Genomic DNA, 22108 nt, shown 5'->3' on the forward strand with positions numbered 1-22108 from the left:
ATTTTGGTGAATGGTAGTTTACTCGATAGTTCTTTCACTCTTTTCTGTACCTTTCTCTCTTTGTTTTTAAACTCACTGATCTTTTATTTCTCTAGTTTCTCTTGCACTCTGCTTTTTTTTCTCTTTCCACCTCCCACTCTGCAATCTCATTCGGTATTTGTCACCCTCACTCTCTGGTTATTCCTGAGGTTCCTGTGTTATTGATCTCCTGTTGCAGTGGAAACGTTTCAGGACATCTTCAGAACAAGTAGTGATCACAGAATCTGTAGCAGCTGTCTTTATCACCTCATTACCACCCAATGTGTTTTATCAGTGCAAAGTTGGCGAGTCTGGCGCTCGATGTTGGGACAAGTTAATATTTAGTTAATATCAGTTGGATGATCTACTGAATGTCCCTCAACTTGGAAATGTGCAAAGTTTTACTTAAAACCTGGGTGATTTTCAAGCTTTTACTGATTAAATCAAAAACACCTTAAAGGGTGTTGTTCTTTCTTTTTCCATATGATACTAAGAGTGTTTATTGGCTGGAGATTGATTCAACCCCTAAATTACATTAAGCCATTGACTGCCAGATGTTGCCTTCGGGGAGTTGGGAGCCAGTTAATGAATGTTTCCATCAAAGTCAATTGATCCTACATGTGCTAGATTGTATTTTACTTAGCGGCTGCCTTGCTTAACGTTTTTCTCATACAGAACATCTATCTGTAATGTCATTTCGTCATCAACACTCCTGCAGCTCATCAAAATTTGTTACTTAAATGACATCCTAACAAAATAACTGATTTATCTTATGTGGATGAGGCATTAAGATAAATTTGTTTAAGCTGCTGGACTCCTGATCCAGTTAACAAACAGGTATATTTATTACAGAGTTGCTTCACATTTGTCATTGTGCATGAACAGATCACTAGTAAATTAGGTTTTTACTGACTTTTACCAATCATAAAGCCAACAAAAGCACCCTGGGGGAATCAATAGGCTGGGAGACATTTTTTTCATTGCACATATCTTTGTGTTCATAAGACTAGGCCACATTAGCCTTCGGTTCAGCAAAATTGCCTTGCACTCAGTTCCAACAAAGGATGTACTTTTACAGATGTGAATTGGGGAATGAATGAACATGGCTTGGACTACATTTTGGAGTTTGGTGGTTTGATATTATACAATACATGCTAGAATTACAACACACTGCCTTATTGGATTGTTGGATTATGGCACATATCTACACAGAAAATGTATACTGGACTGTCTCCACGACCTGCCATCATCAGAAACAAATGGAAGAAATCAATGGACCAAAAATATAATGTGAGCATATGTTTAGTGATATATTAATGGTAGATATTGCACTTATTATATTTGGTTGCATGAGCCATGACTACCCATGTGTGATTGTCTTGTGGTAATATATTTTTTCTGTCCCCTAATAAGCTGCTATGATAGTTTTCTCTTAAAAAATCTATACATAACCCCACATCAAAAAAGTTGGGACGGTATCAATGATGCAAATGAAAATGAATAGCTTTGCAGACAGTATGAGCCCACAATATTTCATGTTTCGATTTGTCAAGTTAATTTGATTTGTTGATATGCACCCATTGGTACAGTAAAACCTTTACCACCTTTAAATGGAGCTATTCTATTTCACTTCTCTTTAAGATCAGATTTATCAGATTTATTGTCATGTAGATACAGGGAAATACACAAAATTACTCCTCCGCATTTAACCCATCCAGGTTGGCACCTGTTGAACACACACATGCACAACACACATGCACATGCATAGAGACATTCTGGCAGGGAGGACACCAAACATTGAAGCACTTCAGGAGTTATTTTGTCACATTCTTCCAGCAAACTTGCCTTTGTAGTAGTTGTGTAGTAGTATGAGGTCATCGTCACATTTTTCCTTTCAAAATTCTCCACATATTCTTTGCTGTAGATAGGTCCGGACTGCAGGCAGGCTAGTCCAAGTACCTGCACCCTCCTTTTTCCTCAGCCATACCTTGGTAATCTGTGCAGAATGTGCTTTTGCATTGTCTTGTTGAAAAATGTGTGGATCTACGGATCAGACAACAAGAGCTGCTCTGAAATTGTAGTTAACTTTTCTACATTAATGCTACCGTACTGATGTGTAAATGAGCTTTGCCAAAGGCACTGATACAACCTCAAACCATCACAGAGCCTGACTTTTATTGGTGATAACAGTCCGGATCGTCTTTTTGATCTTGTATCGTATATTTATATCTGAGCAGTTTTCAGTTGTCACTGATGCGAGTAAAATTCCAGCTTTATAGAAAAAATATTTTAGGGGAGAAATCAGTTGAATGTAAATGAGGGTTTCACAGTAACAAGACTGCATTAATTTCCTGGCTCATGTAAGCGTTGTGATTCACTTACACACATGCAGAACACTGCCTATCTGTGTATTCATTCATTTGCTCACTCTGTCGCCGATGTGTTTTCCCCTGACTGATTTAGCCAATTATGTACTTAAAACACAAGACATCCTCACTCACGCTCTCACTCTGATCTTCTTACCACATGTTCTGTGAGGAAATGGTGCTTCACTTTCTCTCTCGAAGAAACACAAATTTCTCTTTCATGCGCACTCACAGAAGTCACAGTTTCCGTTTCCTGTTTGTCGGGGTCTCAGTCGGAGTCAGTCACGCAGGGCATCTAACCCTGTGATGAGTGTTGATTTTAAAAAGCAGAACTGAAACATCAGAATGTCATTTATCACGCCTCACCAAGCTGAACAGCGGGTGACACACAATTAAGGTAACATCTTTCCGAAGCAGTGCACTCATATCACTCATTTAACTTATTCATTGCCATTTTGAATACAGTTTAACTGAGATACTTGTGGAACAGACCACTCTTATTCCAATCTGTTGGAGTAGTTGGGAGGAGGTGAGGCTGAATCGAAGGAAGGTGTGGGATTAGTATGTTTTTCTGTGTCTCTCTGAGTGACAGGGACTGAAAATTATATTGGCTTTGAAATTGTCTTCAGTCATGTGTGTAAAGACGAAAGGCATTTTAGATTAACAGTGCAGCTGTTGTGAGGAGGCAATGGGGGTTTCTTAAAAAACTGCCCCTCAGTTGTAAATGTTGACGTCAGTCCACATCTGAAAATTGAATACTGAAGAAGTCGGTGCAAAGTGTTGCTCAGGTCATCACCCAAATTCAGGATTTAAATTCTACAGTTTAAAGAGTTGAATATTTTCTTCTAAGAAAGCAGAATCCAGCAATTTACAGTGTTACAGCCATATTGCATTCCCAACAGCAAGGAGAAGGCTATAAAAGAGCATTTAGACATTCATTGTCAGATAATGAAATGCCAATATTTTATTCAACATAATTACATAGTTTTTCAGACCGCTTTCTAAAATAACCTCATACTGTTAGCAGGGAATGTGTTATTTTACCTTTAAGTTAAGAAAACTTAAATTAAACAAACAAGAGCTCCGTAAAAATGCAAAAGAAAGAAGCAGTTGAACAACTAATTCTGGAAATAAGATATTGAAACGCCAAATAAGGCATTCAGAATCAATGATAGGAACACCTCGACATTCAATATTCTCAAAAATCCTGGTAGCGTGCTGCCCCATGATCATCGACACTCATACAGTACAACGCATGATAACAAAACTAAGTAAGCATGTTGAATCTTTTATTTTTGACTATGCTTTTGTTGGGCTGCTCTGTGCATCTACAAGGCTTGATGTGTTATTAAAAGCTGCGATCACAGAAGCAAGAAGAGATGACTAAGTGCTACAGCAGGCATCTCTTTGAACTTGACAAATATTGATTTATCCCTGAGAGCCACGGTTGACCTCTTCATCTAGTCAGTCAGTTTCACCTAGCACAAGTGATATAATTAACCTGAATTAGCCTTATTCAGTATCGATTTGTATTCTACTGGTGATTGACATATTTTGAAATGTAACCTTTAACCTTGTTGACTCTGTTTTGTTCATTTTTGAAGGTGCTTCCCACGGGGACCACTTACAGCCACTTTGGCTGCGCTTTGGCTGCCTTTAGACAAAGAAATGCTTAAATTCAAAAGGGCTGATTTATTCATAGCAAACTATTCTAATAGGCACCATAATGAGGTTGTAAAAAACGAGAAGTCAAAAAGTTTTCCCTTAAACTCAGTCATCGCCTAGAAGAAGTCACCAGGTGGTGTTTGTGTGTGTGTGTTGAATGAAAGGCGCAGTGGCTGTGTTCATCTTTTTGCTGATGCACACAGTTTTCACACCTGTGCTGACACTGTGACTGTGATTACTGATGATAACCTGAGTGTGTGTTTGTGTGTATGCGAGCCTAGGTATTTCTGCATACATATGCTAAAGCACCTTGACGGTAGGTAAGCCCGTTGGACATAAATGGCAAAGCCCCCTGGATGTTTTGTCTTCCATCAGGCCTCATTCTTCTTTCATGAGCTGGACTTTGCTCTGTGTCTCACACAAAGTAATGGAGGTCACCTCGGCAAGGTGCTACACACTCATTTCCTCCTCCCTGACAGTTTGAAACAGTCTGACAGAATACAAAGTAGCTCTCTGAAAATGTCACTCCCCAGCTTTAATACTGACTACTCCATACCAAAGGTAGGGTTGACATTTGCCAACAATAGAAGCACATCCAATTGTGTACCAGTACCTTTCACTTGTAGTCATACTGCAACATTTCATCGAGCTGAAGATTTATAAATGTCAGGTGCTTTAAAGGACTGATCTAGACATTTTCAGATGTTTTCTAAATGATTCAAGATGGACAAACTGGGAGAATATTATTTGAATAACAGAAACACACACATATTTATCTTACAGCCATGCCAACACACCATACTTTGGGCTAAATGCTAACAACGCAACAGCATGAGGCTGACAGGAATGCCGTTCGCTGAGCTAACATTTACCAATACTATGCAAATTAGAACATGTTGATGGAGGACATGAATATCTGTACTAAATCTCATCTCAAAGATATGAACCTTGTTGAGGTAGCTGAAGAATCACAGGACCCCAATCACGTTGTGGTTCATTGCCTCAGACTGATGGTCATCTCCTGTAATAAAATGGTGTAAATTCATCTAGCAGCTACTGAGTGACTGTGTTGGATATGTTGGTGGTGCTAGATGAAGTCGTGGCTTCACCAAATCATTAAAACAAATGACAAACAGTCAGGAAACACTACCACAAAGCGGTTTCCTATGATACAAACAACACACTGTTTAAACACAGGAGCACTTTTAGTAGAAGCCTGATTCTACCTAAATGCACCACAGAGCGACACAGGAAATCATTCCTTCCTGTGGCAATTGGACTCCGCAACTCCTCATGCTTAGTTAGTTTTATTATTATTATTTGTATATTCTGTTCCTTTTTCATATTCTACAAATGGGTGCAGCTGCAACAAAAGAATTTCCCCCTGGGGATCAAACCGAGCATAAGAATGGAGAAGAAAGGGGATTTAAGTGACTTTGGACGTGGCATGGTTGTTCGTGCCAGACGGGCTGGTTTGAGTATTTCAGAAACTGCTGATCTACTGGGATTTTTTAACGCTGATCTGATTCAGATACAGATACAATTTGCACAGGCTCACCAAAATTGAACAAATGAAGATTTGGAAAAACATTGCCTGGTCTGACGAGTCTCCATTTCAGTCGCAGTCGAGTTAGTGGCGTAAACGGAACAGAACAAGATGAATGTGCTCACGTTCTATAATTTTGACAGCCCTTGTATATACATCTATATGTATATAGATGTATCCATCCCTTTATGACCACAGTATACCCATCTTCTGATGGATACTTCCAGCAGGATAATGCACCATGTCACAAAGCTCATACTGCTTTCTTGAACATGACAATGAGTTCACTGTACTCCAATGGCCTCCTCAGTCACCAGATCTCAATCCAGCAGAGCATCTTTGGATGTGGTGGAGCGGGAGATTCGCATCCGACAAATCTGCAGCAACTGTGTGATGTTATCATGTCAATATGGACCAAAATCTCTGAGGAATGTTTCCAACACCTTGTTGACAGTATGCCACAAAGAATTAAGACAGTTCTGAAGGCAAAAGGGGGTCCAACCTTTTACTAGCAAGGTGTACCTAATAAAGCGGCCGGTGAGTGTATAACAGAAGTACTCTGAATAAGATGTTGTTGAACATTTTCAGTGGGCACTAAAGTTGTTGACAAACCGACCAAACCATCCTAATCAGCCCAGATAGACGTGAAAAGGGAATAGGGAAGCTCAGGTAAGCAAGGCTAACAAAAGGCACATTGTTGCCTCACAGAGACTTTGTATCTCTCAATATCCGATCTAAATCATCAGACTTTATTTGCAGACCGCAGCTGGTACAACAGATTAAAAAAGAAAAAGTTTCCCTGGACACCAAAGAAGAAAGCCTGAAATGACAAAAAAATTCAAAGAGAGATTTCAGTCAGTATAAAAAGAAGACAGTAACAATAAGCCAGCAGGAAATTAATGTGAATGCTTGACAATGAGGGAGGTGAAAGACAGAAATTAAACAAGAAGGACATGAGCAAATGGAAGAACGAGAAAAAAAATGATGGAAAAGCATAGCAAAAAGATGAACACTGACGTGTTTTTCTTTCTCTTTAAAAGACGAGGCTCCAGGGAGAAGTGCAGGCAGCAATAAAGAGCCTCTAAGCCTAGATGTGTTCCCAGATCAGGATTGTAGCCCTGCGGGAGCAGCCAAGATCATCATAAATCTCTTTTCCTTCCATTCTCATTATATTCACCAATACTGTCCCTTTCTGTCATGCATGTGGTCCCTCGGCTATCAGTATACGCCAAAGACCAATCATTACTAGTTAAAATACTGAATGTTTTCCTGGTGGACTTTGTCTGTTATTTGTGTTAGCAAGCAGACGCATCTTGGACCTGCATCATATGTTTTGGGGTTTTTTTGCCATTTGAGTGTAGTGCAACAGGCTGCAAACACAAAAAAAAATGTACACATGATAACATTGAGGCAAACTTGTCAGCAGCGAGTCGTTCATTTTCTACTCCGAAAGAGACTGAGCAACATCCACAGGAGGATGCGTCTGATATAAAGTTCTCTTTTGACTGTTCTCGATTTGACCAACTGATTAGTCCCTTTAAATGCTGTACTATGTTTATGATAAAGTCATCAACATAAATTAAGAATATTAAGTTTGGATCCACTACATTGTTTTTTTAGAAATAGCACAAATCTGAGGACATCCACACTACTGAATAATGCTGCAATCAAATTGTCTTAACTAGCCGCATGAGGTTGTCACCTAAATTGGTTTTCAGGCAGCAGTTGTGTCTCATCAAAAGTAAATTGGTGGTTAACTGTTTTGCATTCCATTTAAGACTATAAGTTATGATCTGCAAATATTGGCAAAGGAAACAGCCTGACTACTGTAGCAATGCATATTTTGGCAAACTTCCATCATTACTTTAGGATAGGAGGGTTACTTGGACTGGAAAGTCTGCAAATGTCGGCAAGTGTAATTGCAAGAACCATCAAAAGATGGAACCATTTTCTATGAGGATTGCACCAGGGTAGGAAGGTAAAAAGAAAGGAAGGAATTCTCTCTGCTGCAGAGATGTTCAGTTGCAAGCCTCAGAAATCGGCTTTTAAGGGCAAATCCGATTAGAGTTAAAGCAACAGACACACCTCCACATCATCTTTTGGGCTAATACCATGTAAATCAAGCCTTCATTGTAGATCTACACCTGACAAACCTCGACAAAGAGGGACCAATGATAAGAAGTGAGCCGCTTAGATGAAAAACCACAACTATACTTCAGACCTGTCCTCCCAGTGTTCAAGTGCCCTCACATGCCACATCTAAACCAAACTGATATGGTTTGAGTTGAGTTTGCCCACTGTAGGGTAGCTCTGTCACTTTAAACCTGCTGCTTGGCTGCAGCCTTTCTGGAGGTTGCATGTTATCCCAGTGCATGATAGCTGCTCCTACAATGCAAATACAAGTGTGTTAGGTGTAACTGAAAGCAAGATTTTTGTGTCAACCCTGTACTGGACCCTTCTAATCATCTAACGTTAGCCGAGACAGGCTCCAAACCCCTGCCACCTTCTCCAAGTTAAAGTGGATACAGTCAGGCGATAAATAGTTACAGTTGGACCGCAGAGTGAAGGAACAGCAGCCAAAAAGCTCTGAGCATATGTGTGAACTCTGTCAAGACTGATGGAAAAGCTCCAAGTGGTCACCTCGGAAAGCTGGTTGAGAGCCTGCCAAGAGTTTTCAATGCAGTGCAATTTCAAATTTTTGATGTCTTCGATTATTCGTGAATAATAGAAACATTAAATGCTGAGGGGCTTCCAGATTTTGGACTGGTGGTCTTTGTTACTCTCTTGACACTAATAATTTCCAATTCAGAAAATCTGAAAGTGGTTCCAGCACTTCAGCCTAACATAGATAAAGTGTACTTTATTAGGTGCAATAAAACATGTTGCTTAATGAATAATTTCTGTACAAACCTACAAAACACTGCAGCAAAGCGTTTCATCTTGTAGCCTTTGCAGCCTCCATAAATCACACAATGTTTACTTTCTGACATGCCGCATACAGTTAAGTTCCTCTGTCCAGTCCCAACCCAATAAACCCAGAAGCACAGGGGACTGGCAGCTCACATAATGAGAAGTACTGTTGGTTTGTATCATTTCTTCACATTAGGTGGAAGCAGCCACAGACTCTGAGTCTGAAAGCAAAGGCTCACGGGAGTACCACTCTGTTGGGATCCAGGTAGAGGATGACAAGAAAGGGTGAGTTAATAGCTTCCAGATTTGAAACCCATTACAAAAATTCTGTGTTTGATGTTTGATCTCACAAGTATGACTGCTATTATCTGACATTTTGTGCTCATTTATCCATGCTTTTCAACTCTTTGCTCCTCAGACAGGGAAGGTTCAAACGCTCCAACAGTGTGACCGCGGGAGTGCAGGCTGACCTGGAGCTGGAGGGCTTTCCCATCATGGAGGACAAGGGCCTGCAGTTTGGTGGTGGCTTCCAGCGTCACTCGGAGCCCAGCACGCCTACCCAGTACGGGGCAGTGCGGACTGTCCGCACACAAGGCCTTTTTAGCTACCGTGAGGATTACCGCACTCCCACTGAGCCGCCCAGTCCTCGGGAGACCACCAGCGAAACCACTTGGCAGCTAGAACCCCCCTCCCCTCGGGAGAGTGCGACCTCATCGGTCGAGTCTGGGAGAGTGTCCCCCGCCCTGCGGCGGGATGGGAGCTGGTTCATGCAACTACTCCACAACGAGACCAAGAGGATGGAGGGCTGGTGTAAAGAGATGGAGGCAGAAGCTGAGGAGAATGACTTGTCAGAAGAGAGTGGGTTTTCTGCTCAAAGCTGTATTGTAATTAATGTGCGGCTCTGCGTCTGTTGTACTGACATGATGTGTGTGTTTCAGTTCTGGGAAAAATCCGAAGTGCAGTGGGAAGTGCTCAGCTGCTCATGTCCCAGAAATTCCAGCAATTCTACTGGCTGTGTCAGCAAAACCTGGTAAGACATGATTATGCATTAGATACACTGGCTCTTTGTTCTGATCCCGGCATAGCTTCTGATTATCCACAACTACTAAGGCATGAAGCTAAAAAAAAGGACGGGGAGATGTTTAAAAGAAAGAAATGTGGGACAGTGCTGCCATGTTCGTTATCTTAACCAGCATCCATTTTGCAATGGGCACGGGATTTCTCAGTTAAAGAAAAATAATTCAGGTTTCTTTTTCATTTTCATTTGACATATTAGCATTCAAGCCCTCATTCATCAAGTCTACATCAAACTTTTAATGATATGACTGTGCGACTTTTTCCAAAACACACAAATCACATCACAGCTGTATTTCAAAGGATGACACTGTAATCAGTAAGAAACATTAACTGTGCTGTGAAAATAATTTTTGTCATCAGACACAGTGAAGTGTTCTCACAAGCTTTATTCATCAACCTTGAGTACACATTTAAGGCTTTAGCTGCCTCTATCAAACTGATTCAGAACTCCCCAAATATATCATTGATTGTGGAAAGCTGCAAAACTGACAATCAATAGCTATCCAGCTCATTTATTTGGACATTTTGCAATGGACGTTGCATGAGCGTGGACAGGAGTGTTTTCAGTGACGCAGCTTTGTCTTCAGAAGAGGAAAAGGTTTAAATTGACTGCAGCTACTCTGCTGCTCATACTGTGCTCAAGGTCAGAGATTCTCGCTTTATATTTTCCTTGATCTGTTCACAACTTGTTTTATTGATCCTGGCCAAGTACTCGATATTTCAAATGAAGCTGGTGTGGGGTTATGAGAGATGCTGTTTTTGCAACGTCCAGCAAAAACTACACATTCAGGGGTAATGGGAATTGCACAGGGACTAGACACAGTGAACCAAGTCAAGTATTTTTACCCTGCAAGGAGAAGGTATTAAGTGAGTTTAGACAAATACTTTGTCATCACAAAAATTTGACATCATTAAACCCATATGTAACAATATTCAATTCACACTTTGGCTTTGTTTGTGAAAGGCCCACAAAAAAAGAGGCTTGAAAACATGTCTCATCTTGTTTCATCAGCCTGCTTCTCTTGAACTCCAAAAGCCTGACTTAAAATGCTTCAAAGACAGACAGCTTGCACCGAGCGCTTCTCCAGGAGGAGCTCCAGGATTTAATGCACACACTGACACAGCCAGAGCTTAAAACTCTCAACTCTTACTAAATCTGCCAGCTCTGGATATTTGAAACCTTAAGGGTTTTTGGGACAGTTTGCAGAACATTGCATTCAAGGGTGAAAATAAAGCTGATGAAATGCAGAGACAGTCACTTGGTAATTACAGATAACAGACGTATGCTGTGTTCCCAGCTCAGTTTATATGATGGACACTATGACATTTAAAATCTAGGGTAGTTTTGATGATTTCCTTTGCTGTATAAAAAATATTCATTCTAATCTTATAATACTTATCAAAGCAAAATGTATGGTGAAAGGTCTGCTTTTTAATACATCTTCCAGATTCCAGATCATTATTTATCGTTCATGGTCATAAATAGTTTAATTTTGCTTTGAGATCATCGTTGTTATCATTGGTTTATGTTTTCAAATTAAGATAATGTAGAAGGAAAAAAGGCCAGATTTTATCACAAAACAACACGAAGAACCTTCAATAATAAGAAACATGACAGTAATGCAATAACTCACTCATGACTACAACATAGAAAATACCAAGTATTGCTATCAAACTGTAAAATCTATTGGAGCGTCAGACAGCAGCAACCTTTAGCTGCTGCATCATCTAAGTGTCTAAAAGTTTAGAGCATCTAAGTTTATCAAACTGACACGTCCCATCACAGATGTTTGGTGAAAGTGGGTGCACAATTTGTAAAATCTGCAGTATGACATTACAAAAACGGCAGATTCCATTGGTTTTGTACAGACTGACAGAAGTCAGAAATAAAACTGACATTTGAATTGTTCTGTAACAAACAATTCAAATTAAAAAGAAGTTTGAATTCTGTGTAAAATATAAGTAAAAACACAAAGACATTAGCTTATCTTTAACAGGGTATAAGAAGGGTCCCTTCTTCTTATACCAACAGTCTGTAAATGTCTGGGAAAAGAGGAGATCAGTTGCTGGACCTATGAGAGAGTAATGTTGTCTTCTTCGTTCTTGTTGAATTTTACATTTGATCATGCACCAAATGTCTGGGTCTGTAGGTCCAAAGGTCTGGACTGCAGGCAGCCCCATGCTCTTCTATTAAATGCCAATATGCAGTTTAGCATTGTCTTGCTGAAATATGCAAGGCCTTCCTCAAGTCATGCTCAAAAACTTGTATATAACTTTCAGCATTAATTGTGCCATTCCAGATGTGCAAGTTGCCAATTCCACAGACATGAATACACCCCCGTACCATCAGAGATGCAGGCTTTTGAACTGAGAGCTAGTAACAAGCTGGATGGTCCATCTCCTCTTTAGTCCAAAGGTTGTGGTGTCAGTGATTTCCATAAAGAATATCAAATTCCATTTCATCTCAGCTTGGTGTCAGCTGCTTCAGTCCATTTTAAATGAGTTTTGCTCCAGAGAGGCCAGCAGTGTTTCTGGATCATGTTCACATATGGCTTCTTCTTTGCAAGAGAGAACTTTAACCTGCATTTGTGGATGGCACGGTGAACTGTGTTCCCAGACAATGATTTGTGGAAGTGTTCCTGAGCCCATGACAGAATCCTGTCTGTTTTTAATGCAGTACTGCTTTTGGGCCGTCTCTTGCACACACAGATGTCTCCAGATTCACTAAACCTTTTGAGATTTTATGTACTGCTGATGGTGGAATATTCAAAGTCTTCACAATTTTTGTATGGGAATTTTCTTTTAAAATTGACAAATTTGACAGTTTTTTTTGCAGATTGCTGAACCTCTATCCACCTTTACTACTGAGAGACTCTGCCTCTTTGAGGTGCTCTTGATGTCCAGTCATGTTACTGACCTGTTGCCAGTTAAACTAATTAGTTGCAACATGTTCCTCCAGCTGTTTCTTTTTAGTACCGCTTCCAACCTTTTTGACCCCATCCCAACTTTTAGCTGCTGCCATTGAATTCAAGATGAGCTGATATCTTTTGGGAAACAGTAATATATCTTGCTTTCAACTTTCAATATGTTTTCTATGTGCTATTGTGAATATAACATTGGTTTATGAGTTTGTTTTTTAAATTATTGCACTCTTGGGTTGCAGAAGTAGCTTTATTTATGATTGACAGATATATAGATGTATCTATTAAAGACCATTGTCAAGGCAATATGGTAATATTTCATAACAGCAGTGTTTCTCAAGCCTTGTCCTTGGGCCCACCTGTCCAGCATTATTTAGATGTAACACTATTTTTAGAGTTTCCTTAAGATTAAGACGCTTTTGTCTCTTAACATGGTGTCCTTTTTTATCTTAAAGCTGTACTCCCGCTTGTTAGTTGTTAGTATGGCTCCAAACAAGTTCTAGAATGTCTTTTCTTGCTATAGAAGGTCCATAGCATTGCTCTCAAAATTATAAAACATGAACATTTCTCCTCAAAAGGACTGACCTAATGGGAAGAAAGGTGGAGCAGGAAGTGAATTTATAGAATAAATAGCGACTCAAGACTCATTAAATCAGCAGGAAGCCAGTTTTTGAGACAAAGGTGAGTTTCTCAGTCAGATTCTCTTTTCATTTCATAAATCAAGTGATGAATAGGACTGAACTAACAAAGGAAGTTTAACATTTCAGACCTCATTCATAGAAATATGCCAGAATTGGTCTTCATCACAATTTGTTATCCCTCATTGCAACTAAAAGCTCACAAACTGGTACTTAAGCTTGTTTTGATGAGTCTGATGAGGACATATGGTGGATATAAGCTGTAATACAGTAACCGTGTTGCCTACATGTCCACAGCTGATCTATTGACTATCTCCTTCTGTCTCCTCCTCTGATCATGTTGTTCCTGTAGGACCCCAGTGCCATGCCTCGACCCACTTCTCAGGACCTGGCTGGGTTCTGGGATTTACTGCAACTCTCCATCGACGACGTCAGCATGAAGTTTGACCAGCTGCAGCAGATCAAGAACAACAACTGGAGGCTCTTAGATAGCCCAGAGAAGAAGGTGAGAAGCTACACAGTCTCTAGAAGTTCGTTTATGAATTATTTTTTCAGAAAACCTGAAATGCTGGACATGAGGTATCATGAGAAAGGAAGGGTTATGTAAGAAATGGACAAATAACATAGGAAGGATTGTGCAACCATCTATTAGTTATTGTCTCTCCATCCTACAGCCACCAGCTCCCGTACCAAAGAAGGCAGTTCGACAGAAGAGTGCAGTGACTAGGGAGAAATCCCTGGACCTCCAAGACAGGCACACGCAGGAGGCCCGTCGACGGCTCATGGCAGCCAAGCGGGCAGCCTCCTTCCGGCAGAACTCAGCCTCAGAGCGAGCGGACAGCATTGAGATCTATATTCCAGAGGCTCAGACCAGACTTTGAGAAAATGTAGGGTCAGGGACCAACATGTCTCCCTGCTCCCGCATTCTAACGACTTTAAAACTAGCCTTTTTTCTAGACTGCTACTCTCTCTACTCCTCCTTTATCCATCTGTCGACTGATAGCCATCCTCAGTGCCCATTGCCAACAACTCTGGACTGTAGGATGTGCCTAGGCTCTTTTCACATTGCCAAAATTGTGTGTCTGACGTGGGTTGGTTGGGTGTTGTCTTTGTTTGCTGGTGATCATAATACCCAGCTTACAAGCTCTCTCATGTGCTGGATGGGTACATCTGTAGTTTTAAGCATTTGCAAAGTGCCATTTAAAAAGTGCAGCTTTGAGAACCTACCAGCAACCAGGTCTTTGAGCTAAAAATGAGTAAATAAATTGATTTCAAGTTGTTAAAAAATGGTCAACGTTAGTATCCCTCGAGTATTTTTCAATCTTTTATGATTACTTTTGTTTCTGCGCTCTTTTAGAGTGTTAATCACAGGCTAAATATCACAAATTTGTTGTTAGTTCAAAACTCTGAAAAGTGCCAATGCTTGAAATACCTCAACTGTGTGCACGTGGCACTGGTCCACTGTTCAAGGTTATTCAGATAGCCCTTAAAAAGCTCTGGACTGGTCAGTGTTGAAAAATGAAGCTTTCTACCCAATCTGGTTGTAGTCAAACATTCTTCATGGTCTGGATTGGTGGAGGAATGGCATCATTCAGCTCATCAACATGCACCTTTTACACAACATTCATATATATCTTATGTCCCTGTTGCCAACTTTCAGACATTTACTTGAACCTAAAACATGCAAGTCTTGTGCTAACATTTTCATTATGTTAATGCAGTAGAGAAAAAAAAAACTATGAAGGTTTGTGTAACTCTTTAGATCAAAATGTGTAGACAAATGCACTTATGCACTTATTACAATTCTCTTTATTTCCAAGGGAAATGTACATACCCAAGTTCACAATAGTACTGTTGTATTTTTGAATAATGAATGGGAAGATCATGCTTTTTTTTCCATATCAGCTGCTTGTCTGCTCTCTTTATTGCTTTTTGACAAATTTTTGCATTTGTTGCACACATGCAGTGGCTTCATCAAGCACACGAATATCACTGCTGTGTTTTCATCTCTCCAGCCCTTTCAAGTTGCACAGTTAATGAGAAATGATAGAAATAACCACCCAAACATCAACAAAATATCTGCATACTTCTTACTTTAATCTAAGAAATGCCTCGTGATTTTGAAATTCCTTGAAAAGTTCTATGCTGGTAGAAGTCCCCACCCCCCAAGCAATATTGTAAGCAATTCCTTTAAGGAAAAGATGAGAAATAATTAACTAAACTGGGGCAAAGGCATCCCAGAGGGATCCAAGCAGCAAGTATCAAATAACTCAAACTTTGCAAGGAATTACTTGGGATGAATTCGATATTAACTGTCTTTGCAATAAAGACCCACGTGTGGTGTATCATGACAACATAAACTGATAGCTGAGAGGTGGTCCGGTGGCTCAATGTTGACATGACTTCAGGCTACTTTTCCCCTCAGAAGTCACTGCAGATCAATACAAAACTGATCTCAGTAATCACCTTTCCTGTGATTGAATACTTCTTCCCTGATGGGACAGGTTTCTTCCAGGAGGACAGTGTTCCCATTCATTCGGCTCAAAGAATCACAGAATGGTTTGATGAGTATTAGAATTATCTGAATCGCATCCCATGGACTTTACAGTCACCAGCTCTCAACCCACCTGAATGCCACTGGAAGGTTTTTGGACAGACATATTAGACAGTACCATCAACAAAATACCAAATGGGGTAATATCTTTGGAGGAAAGTTTGTTTTTCCTTCCAGTTATGTTCCACAGAATTTTAAAATCAAGATTAAGGCACTTTTGCATGCTAGAGCAAAGGGTGAATGTAAAAGATGGTTGACATACGGTATCTGATAAGACATAAGACCAAGATGCATTTTGTTAAAAATGAAATCTGAGATGATTTGAATCACACTTCAGCCCACCATATAACGTACGCTCCAGTATGTCAGCTTACATAAATCAAACATTCTTTTATCTTTCTAAATGCTAACACGCTTCTAATCTGAATTATTTATCCAAAAAGTTGAGTTAGGAACAGCAGGTGCAACTCAAGCTTGGTCTAAAAGGTGACAGTGGAAAACATACTACAGATAATACTCATTAAAGGAAGAATGGGTCATTTTTAGAGATTATTCTCTCATATTACTTACAGGCACAAGATCTGTTCAATCGGAATCTTTATTGAGCAAAACCACCATGACCAGCACACACTAAACGGCTACAAAGTAAACTGCTGCAAAACAGGACTGCTTTTATTTGCGACTGACAGGCTCAGGTTATTATCATTGGTGTGTGACAACATTATGGAAAGGATGACTGCAGAGGCCGACCTTTCTGTTTATGTTTCATTTCACACAGTCCCAGTTGGGCTGTCCCTTTTAGTGCCTATGTTATTAGCACAGAGAGGCATGTGATGAGATGTTTACAAAAGGAGAAGAAAAAGGAGGAACATTTATGCACGACTGACTGAAACACAGAGGAACTAAGAGTATTAATTTATTTCCACATGCATTTCCACGTTTGGGATCAGGTATTTGAATTTGATGGCTTTTGCTGTTTATTCTAGTAGACAGAAATAGAACTCCTGAAAAGAGGAGAGGGCAGAGAAAGTGTTGCAACTTTATCTGATAAAATGACCTCCTGTCCTTCTACAGCAGTTCTCTTTACTCTTAAATAGAATAGCCAGCAAAAGGTGCTTTAATGTTGGATTTCCTCCCTTATTTGACTGGCATTGGTCATCCTGGCCAAAATGTTCACGTTGCTTTGTAGCACAGCGAGCCCCAACTTCAGCACATCCCAGATGCCCAAAGATAGTCTGTGAAAGCTCTCTGCAGTGTAGTTCAACACTTTGTTGCCGTTGTTTGGAGAAGCTCAAACAAAAACTACAGCTGTTTTGAAAGCCAAGTTTTTTTAACTCCAACCCTGTGAAGTTAATGCACTTTTCTCAGGGCAGCTCCCTCTGCTTTAACTTTTATGATTCAAACTGCAGCGATCATTCAAACCACTGAAATGGTGCTTCTTTTTATTTACTAGTACAGTATTAGATAACAAATCAGCTCCATCCAATACGCTGTCAACATATCAATACATCGCTAAAAAAATCAGTTTTTATCATTTTGAAATAATTGGTTGTGGCAGAAAGCCTGGCATTGTTATGGGGGAAGAGCTGGGAGATGAGTCGTGCAACAGCAAAAGCCAAGATTCTTTCTCTGAATCTGAATATTTTGTGTGTATGATTGTTTACTCGATCTGTGCGTGCCTTTTGTTTTTGTAGGCGATGTTAACATACTCAGAAAAGTTGGTTTCAGTTGGTTTGATTTCCCCGTCGCTACCCAACAATATGCCCTGACCTGCATCTTTTCCTCATGCACACAAAAAAACACACTAAGATACACACTTTAAATGTACCATCAACATTCAGTTGAGTTGAGTTCAGTTTCAATTACCACATAAAATGTAGGCTTTGTACCCATTTTGATTCAAAGTATAGATTTTCTCTGGCTTTTCAACCTAAGGAGTTCCTACAGCTCAGAGAATAAACTTCACAGCTAAATCACCAAGTAACAGAATTCGGCTGTAGAGTGACTATGTTTTTAAAATGCAATGCCACACTTCAGTTACAGATCGAGCCTTTGATAACTTTAAATTGTGTGTTAGAGTGCAAATATGCATCCTTTGTTTTCCAAAAACCCCACCCATCTATTATTCTGCAGTTTTTTCCATTGCAGCGGCAGAGACCTTTAACTGTATGACAGCAGGTTTCTGGAAAGTGTCTCAGTATGTGATGCCAGGCTGTTGGCAGAGCAGAGTCGTTCCCCTGCTGTTGCCAGAGTGGCAGGCAGACGAAGGGAGACAGACTCAGCCTGACATATGCTGGCTTAGAGGAGACGAGAGCTCCGCTTTGAGCCCCAAACTGCTGGTGCTGTTTGTAGCTGGAAGGCTGTTCTGTGAGGATCGCAGGGCGCTGCACTGGGTAATTTTCAGCCTTCCTTTGACTTAGCAAAGCAGCTTATGTAAGATTCGGGGTCCTTTGTGAGATCAAGCAAACACCCTTGAAGGCCCTACGTACCTTGTGTTGATAAATGTGTTGCTGAATAGTGGCCTGTACCGGAACGTAAGCATCAGCAATACATGTGTTTTCCTCTGTCAGTATTTGCCGGGCAAATTTCACTGAAGGCTGTCGCTGAAACAGCAGAGGAGTTTCTGCATAATGCAAACCGAGCAAGGCCGTGAAGGAATGTTGCAGATCCACAACTTCGGTTCAGTTCAAAGCATATCCCCTGCTCTTCCAAGAAGCACTAATTGCAATGAGACCATTTATCTAGTCAGACTGAACTTAAAGTAGCTCAGAGATCGGTGCCAGAGCTCACAAAGGAGTGGAAGACGCTCCAAAAAGATTTGCACAAAAGAGACAGAAGCAAATTTACAGTTAGATTTAGTAGTAAGAGCTTGGGTGTGTGAAAAAAAAAATCATCCTCTCAGCTTTGATGGCAGGGTCAAGGTTGCCTCCCAGTGAAAATAATTTTTCCATTCTTAAAAAGTGTTTTTTCACTCTCCGACATTCATTTACATGAACAAGGACACCTCTTACAAAGTGTTCCTGTCTTACCTTGAAGAATATTCTCTGCTGGATCTTTTTGACTGATGGGTATGGGTTGGACATGATATTGTGCAGTGGAGGACTCCTCAGTTTTTGCTGGTAACCCTAAAAACCAAGGACAGAAATGCATCAGCATCATATTAAAATGTCATGAAGGCAGCAATTAAGTACAAGTGCCATCTTTTTTTTTACTTTAGCAGCATCACGTAAAATCATCACACAGCAACATCACCCTGAATCAGCTTTACGCAGTCAAAACATTTCTTATCAAAGATCTCCACATTTCATTTCAGCCTGTATTTTTTGGCATCACCTTTGCTGTAACTGTCTATGTTTTATCTTCAGAGCCCCTGATGTGAAATATTTCAAGGGATTTTTTTTCCATAAACGCAGCGTGGAAAGGTCATCACCAAGACTGATACAACACTTCCTTGATCTTGGAATGTGAACTATAATTACTAGACAAATTGAAAAGGGTAGTTGTTTAGCTAAAACTATTTTCATCTCTTGTATATCATATCTATAGTAAGGATGAATATAATGCCAAATATTCATTATTTGTAAAGAAATATATATAGATATATAAATATATACTATACGCTACATTGAAACAACTATTTTCTGCTCTTGCTCCTGTTTTGTTGTCATTTTTACTTTGGTATGATTATTTTATAAGCTGATAAGATGGCATGCTGATTTGCATTTGTTTTGTATTTATTTAAGTCACATGTGCATTTTTCAGTGTGTGTGTGACTTCAGTGCAACTTAAGGCATCATTGAGCTATTTTTGAATGATCTGAGTTAAACATATGCATTTCTTTCCTGGCTAAGCTACTTGAAGATTTTTCCTCTTTGAGTGGTTTGATCATTGCTTAGGTCATCCAGTGTAAATAATTCTGCAATTAAATTTTTGGAGAAAAAGTATGGACAAGTTTGTCTGTGTGGTGCCTGTTGATTCAGACAAAATCAAAGTCGCTCTGCTACTGCGCTTGTTAGAGTTAAGAATTTTGATGTTTCTTATTAACTGATTCAAGGTCTATTTCTTTTTATCAAACACAAAGCTCCTTGTTTCAACCAGAGTAGATAAGCAAAAACAACAGCTTGTCCCAGTGGCAATATCATTCCCAGTAGTAGGATTTTCGCTCACATGATGGAGGCTCAGGGATTTCATATACATTTTCTTGATGTCTCATGGATTTTATATCTGCACCAGCCCCCTTACCAAAATAGCCAAGAGATAAAGATGAAGTCGAGCCCTATATTATCTGTCAAAGAAATTGGTGTATTTGCTTTGCTACTGGTTAAGTATGTCAGGCAGGTCACCAATGACTTGACAGTTGAATCAAAGATTAAAAAATATTTATTGACTGTTCTGAATTAACTATTGTTTTTCATTGTGGTTCAATTCAAATTATTATTTTAAGTACAACGATATCATTATTTTCAATTCAGTTGATCTTTGTACCGCTTATTCCCAACAAAAGTAATAAAAGTTACATTGAAGACCTATTGAATCAAATTTATTGTAGTCCAATTGTACTTCAATTCAGTCCAATTCATTATAGTCCAGTTAAAACAAAGTTGTTAAACTTAAATCATTTCATATTCATAAAACTCATAAGAAATCATAAAAAGGTCCCAAACTAAGGTAAACAATTTGCACTGAACATTCATTTTGAGTCTCGGTATGTTCAGGGTGGCAGACAGAGGAGAGGAAAAACTCCCTTTCAACGGGAAGAGATCTCCACCAGATGCGAGGCAGGTGGCCATCTACCTCATCCGGTTGAGGGTAACAGGACAGGACACGAACATAAGCAAGCACCACAACCCCAAGCCAGGTGTACCTGCTGAGGCAAAAAAAAAAGCAGAAAAACATCAAATATTTCCACATGGAGAGTAAAGAGATGAGGAGAGGTGCTCCGAGCATCATGGGGAACTGCCCCAGCAGCCGCATGAATAAGACTGTAAGCTTAATCAAATAAGAAAGTTTTAAGCCTAATCTTAAAGGCAGACACTGTGTCTGCCTCCTGAACCCAAAGTGAGAGCTAATTATATACAAAAATCTTATTATAAATACCTTATCATAAAATATTAAAACATTGCCAGTGTTTGGGCTGACAACACAACACAATGACTCAGATTCTAAAATAGCGTTGGCTTCAAGCTAAAAACATGACCTGAATGGTAACACTATTGCAGATGTTGTATTAGTAAAATAGACAAAATTTTGAGTCAGAGTAAGCAAAAGTTTATTGTCCATGAGTCAATCTGACCCTATCCTGCTGACAACCAGGGTCTTTCAGATAAGAGGTATGGAAAGACTTAGAATGAGCAATACACCTTCACATTTTGTGTGCTTATGAATGTACGTCGAACTGAGAAGAGCGTTCAAAGCTGGATAAACATACATGTAACATAACAACATGAAAATGTGCTCTGTGCATTCTTATCTCTCCTTGATAAGGTTTATAACAATAAACAGCTTTGTCTACATATTATACTCAAACATCCCATCACATTGGTTGTGTAATTCAAGCCGATGACAGGACAACATCTAGAGACTAACCCTGCAAATGTCAAGTTATGAAATTTCAAATAATTGCAAAACACTGCAGTGCCCATAAGAGTTGGATTAACACAAAGACATGGGATTAACATGAGGGTGTCTGTTACATTCAGAAATTTTCAAACTATGTTATAAGATATAACATATAGGAAAAAAGAAAGGGAGTAACGTAGCTTGTAGACTGTACTGCATCAAAGCCAACCAAAGTCAGGAAGACACTCATCCTTTGAAAGTCGGTTGATTAGAAATAGTGTCAACAAAAAGCTTTTTCTGTCATTTAAACAGGATTGCATATATGTTGTAGCTACTAATCACTTTCAGGAAATATATGTAAAGAAATCAAACACTTTTTTAGTAACTGACGTTAAGGCTGCTGTTAAGTCATTTTGTATTAAGAAATAAACATAGCCTCAGGAAGTCAAACGTACACGTACAAGCTCAAATATGTACGATACAATGCTGCCCTCTGTTGGGCAAAGGCAGTAATGCATGGTTTGTTCTCGTATTAAATTTCTGTCTTACTTCCTATCTTCCTTACAACACAAAATACTTAATCGCCGTAAATGCTGTGCTAATTTCTACATAATTAATCTATTTTTGTCATTTATTTATTTCTAAATACTTATTCAGGAGGTTTCACAAGATCAAACTTGTGGGGAAGTCACATCCTTCCACATACAGGTAATGTGAACTGGGAAACCATTTAAATATATTAATATACTGGCCTGGTTATTGTTGTTTTTAACGGTCAAGGGTCCTTTTTTTTTTTCTTTGAGAAAAGTTTATCATGCAAACATCGCTGGTGTCAAAAATACAGTCATGCGCCT

At 39.5% G+C, this 22108-nt stretch overlaps 1 protein-coding gene across 1 annotated transcript in view; it reads left to right on the forward strand.

Moving 5' to 3' along the window:
• Nucleotides 1–19942, forward strand: part of dlgap2a (discs, large (Drosophila) homolog-associated protein 2a) — a 124016-nt gene extending 104074 nt beyond the window's left edge. Inside the window, exons 9-13 of the mRNA XM_075447984.1 lie at nucleotides 8702–8790; nucleotides 8924–9363; nucleotides 9444–9535; nucleotides 13494–13646; nucleotides 13816–19942. Coding sequence (XP_075304099.1) covers nucleotides 8702–8790; nucleotides 8924–9363; nucleotides 9444–9535; nucleotides 13494–13646; nucleotides 13816–14022 — 981 coding nt within the window. The 3' untranslated portion in view covers nucleotides 14023–19942. The remainder of the gene's footprint in view (nucleotides 1–8701; nucleotides 8791–8923; nucleotides 9364–9443; nucleotides 9536–13493; nucleotides 13647–13815) is intronic.
• The last annotated feature ends 2166 nt before the right edge of the window (nucleotides 19943–22108 follow it).

This window comes from Odontesthes bonariensis, chromosome 17 (assembly GCF_027942865.1).
Source record: "Odontesthes bonariensis isolate fOdoBon6 chromosome 17, fOdoBon6.hap1, whole genome shotgun sequence".
Classification (NCBI taxonomy): Eukaryota; Metazoa; Chordata; class Actinopteri; order Atheriniformes; family Atherinopsidae; genus Odontesthes; species Odontesthes bonariensis.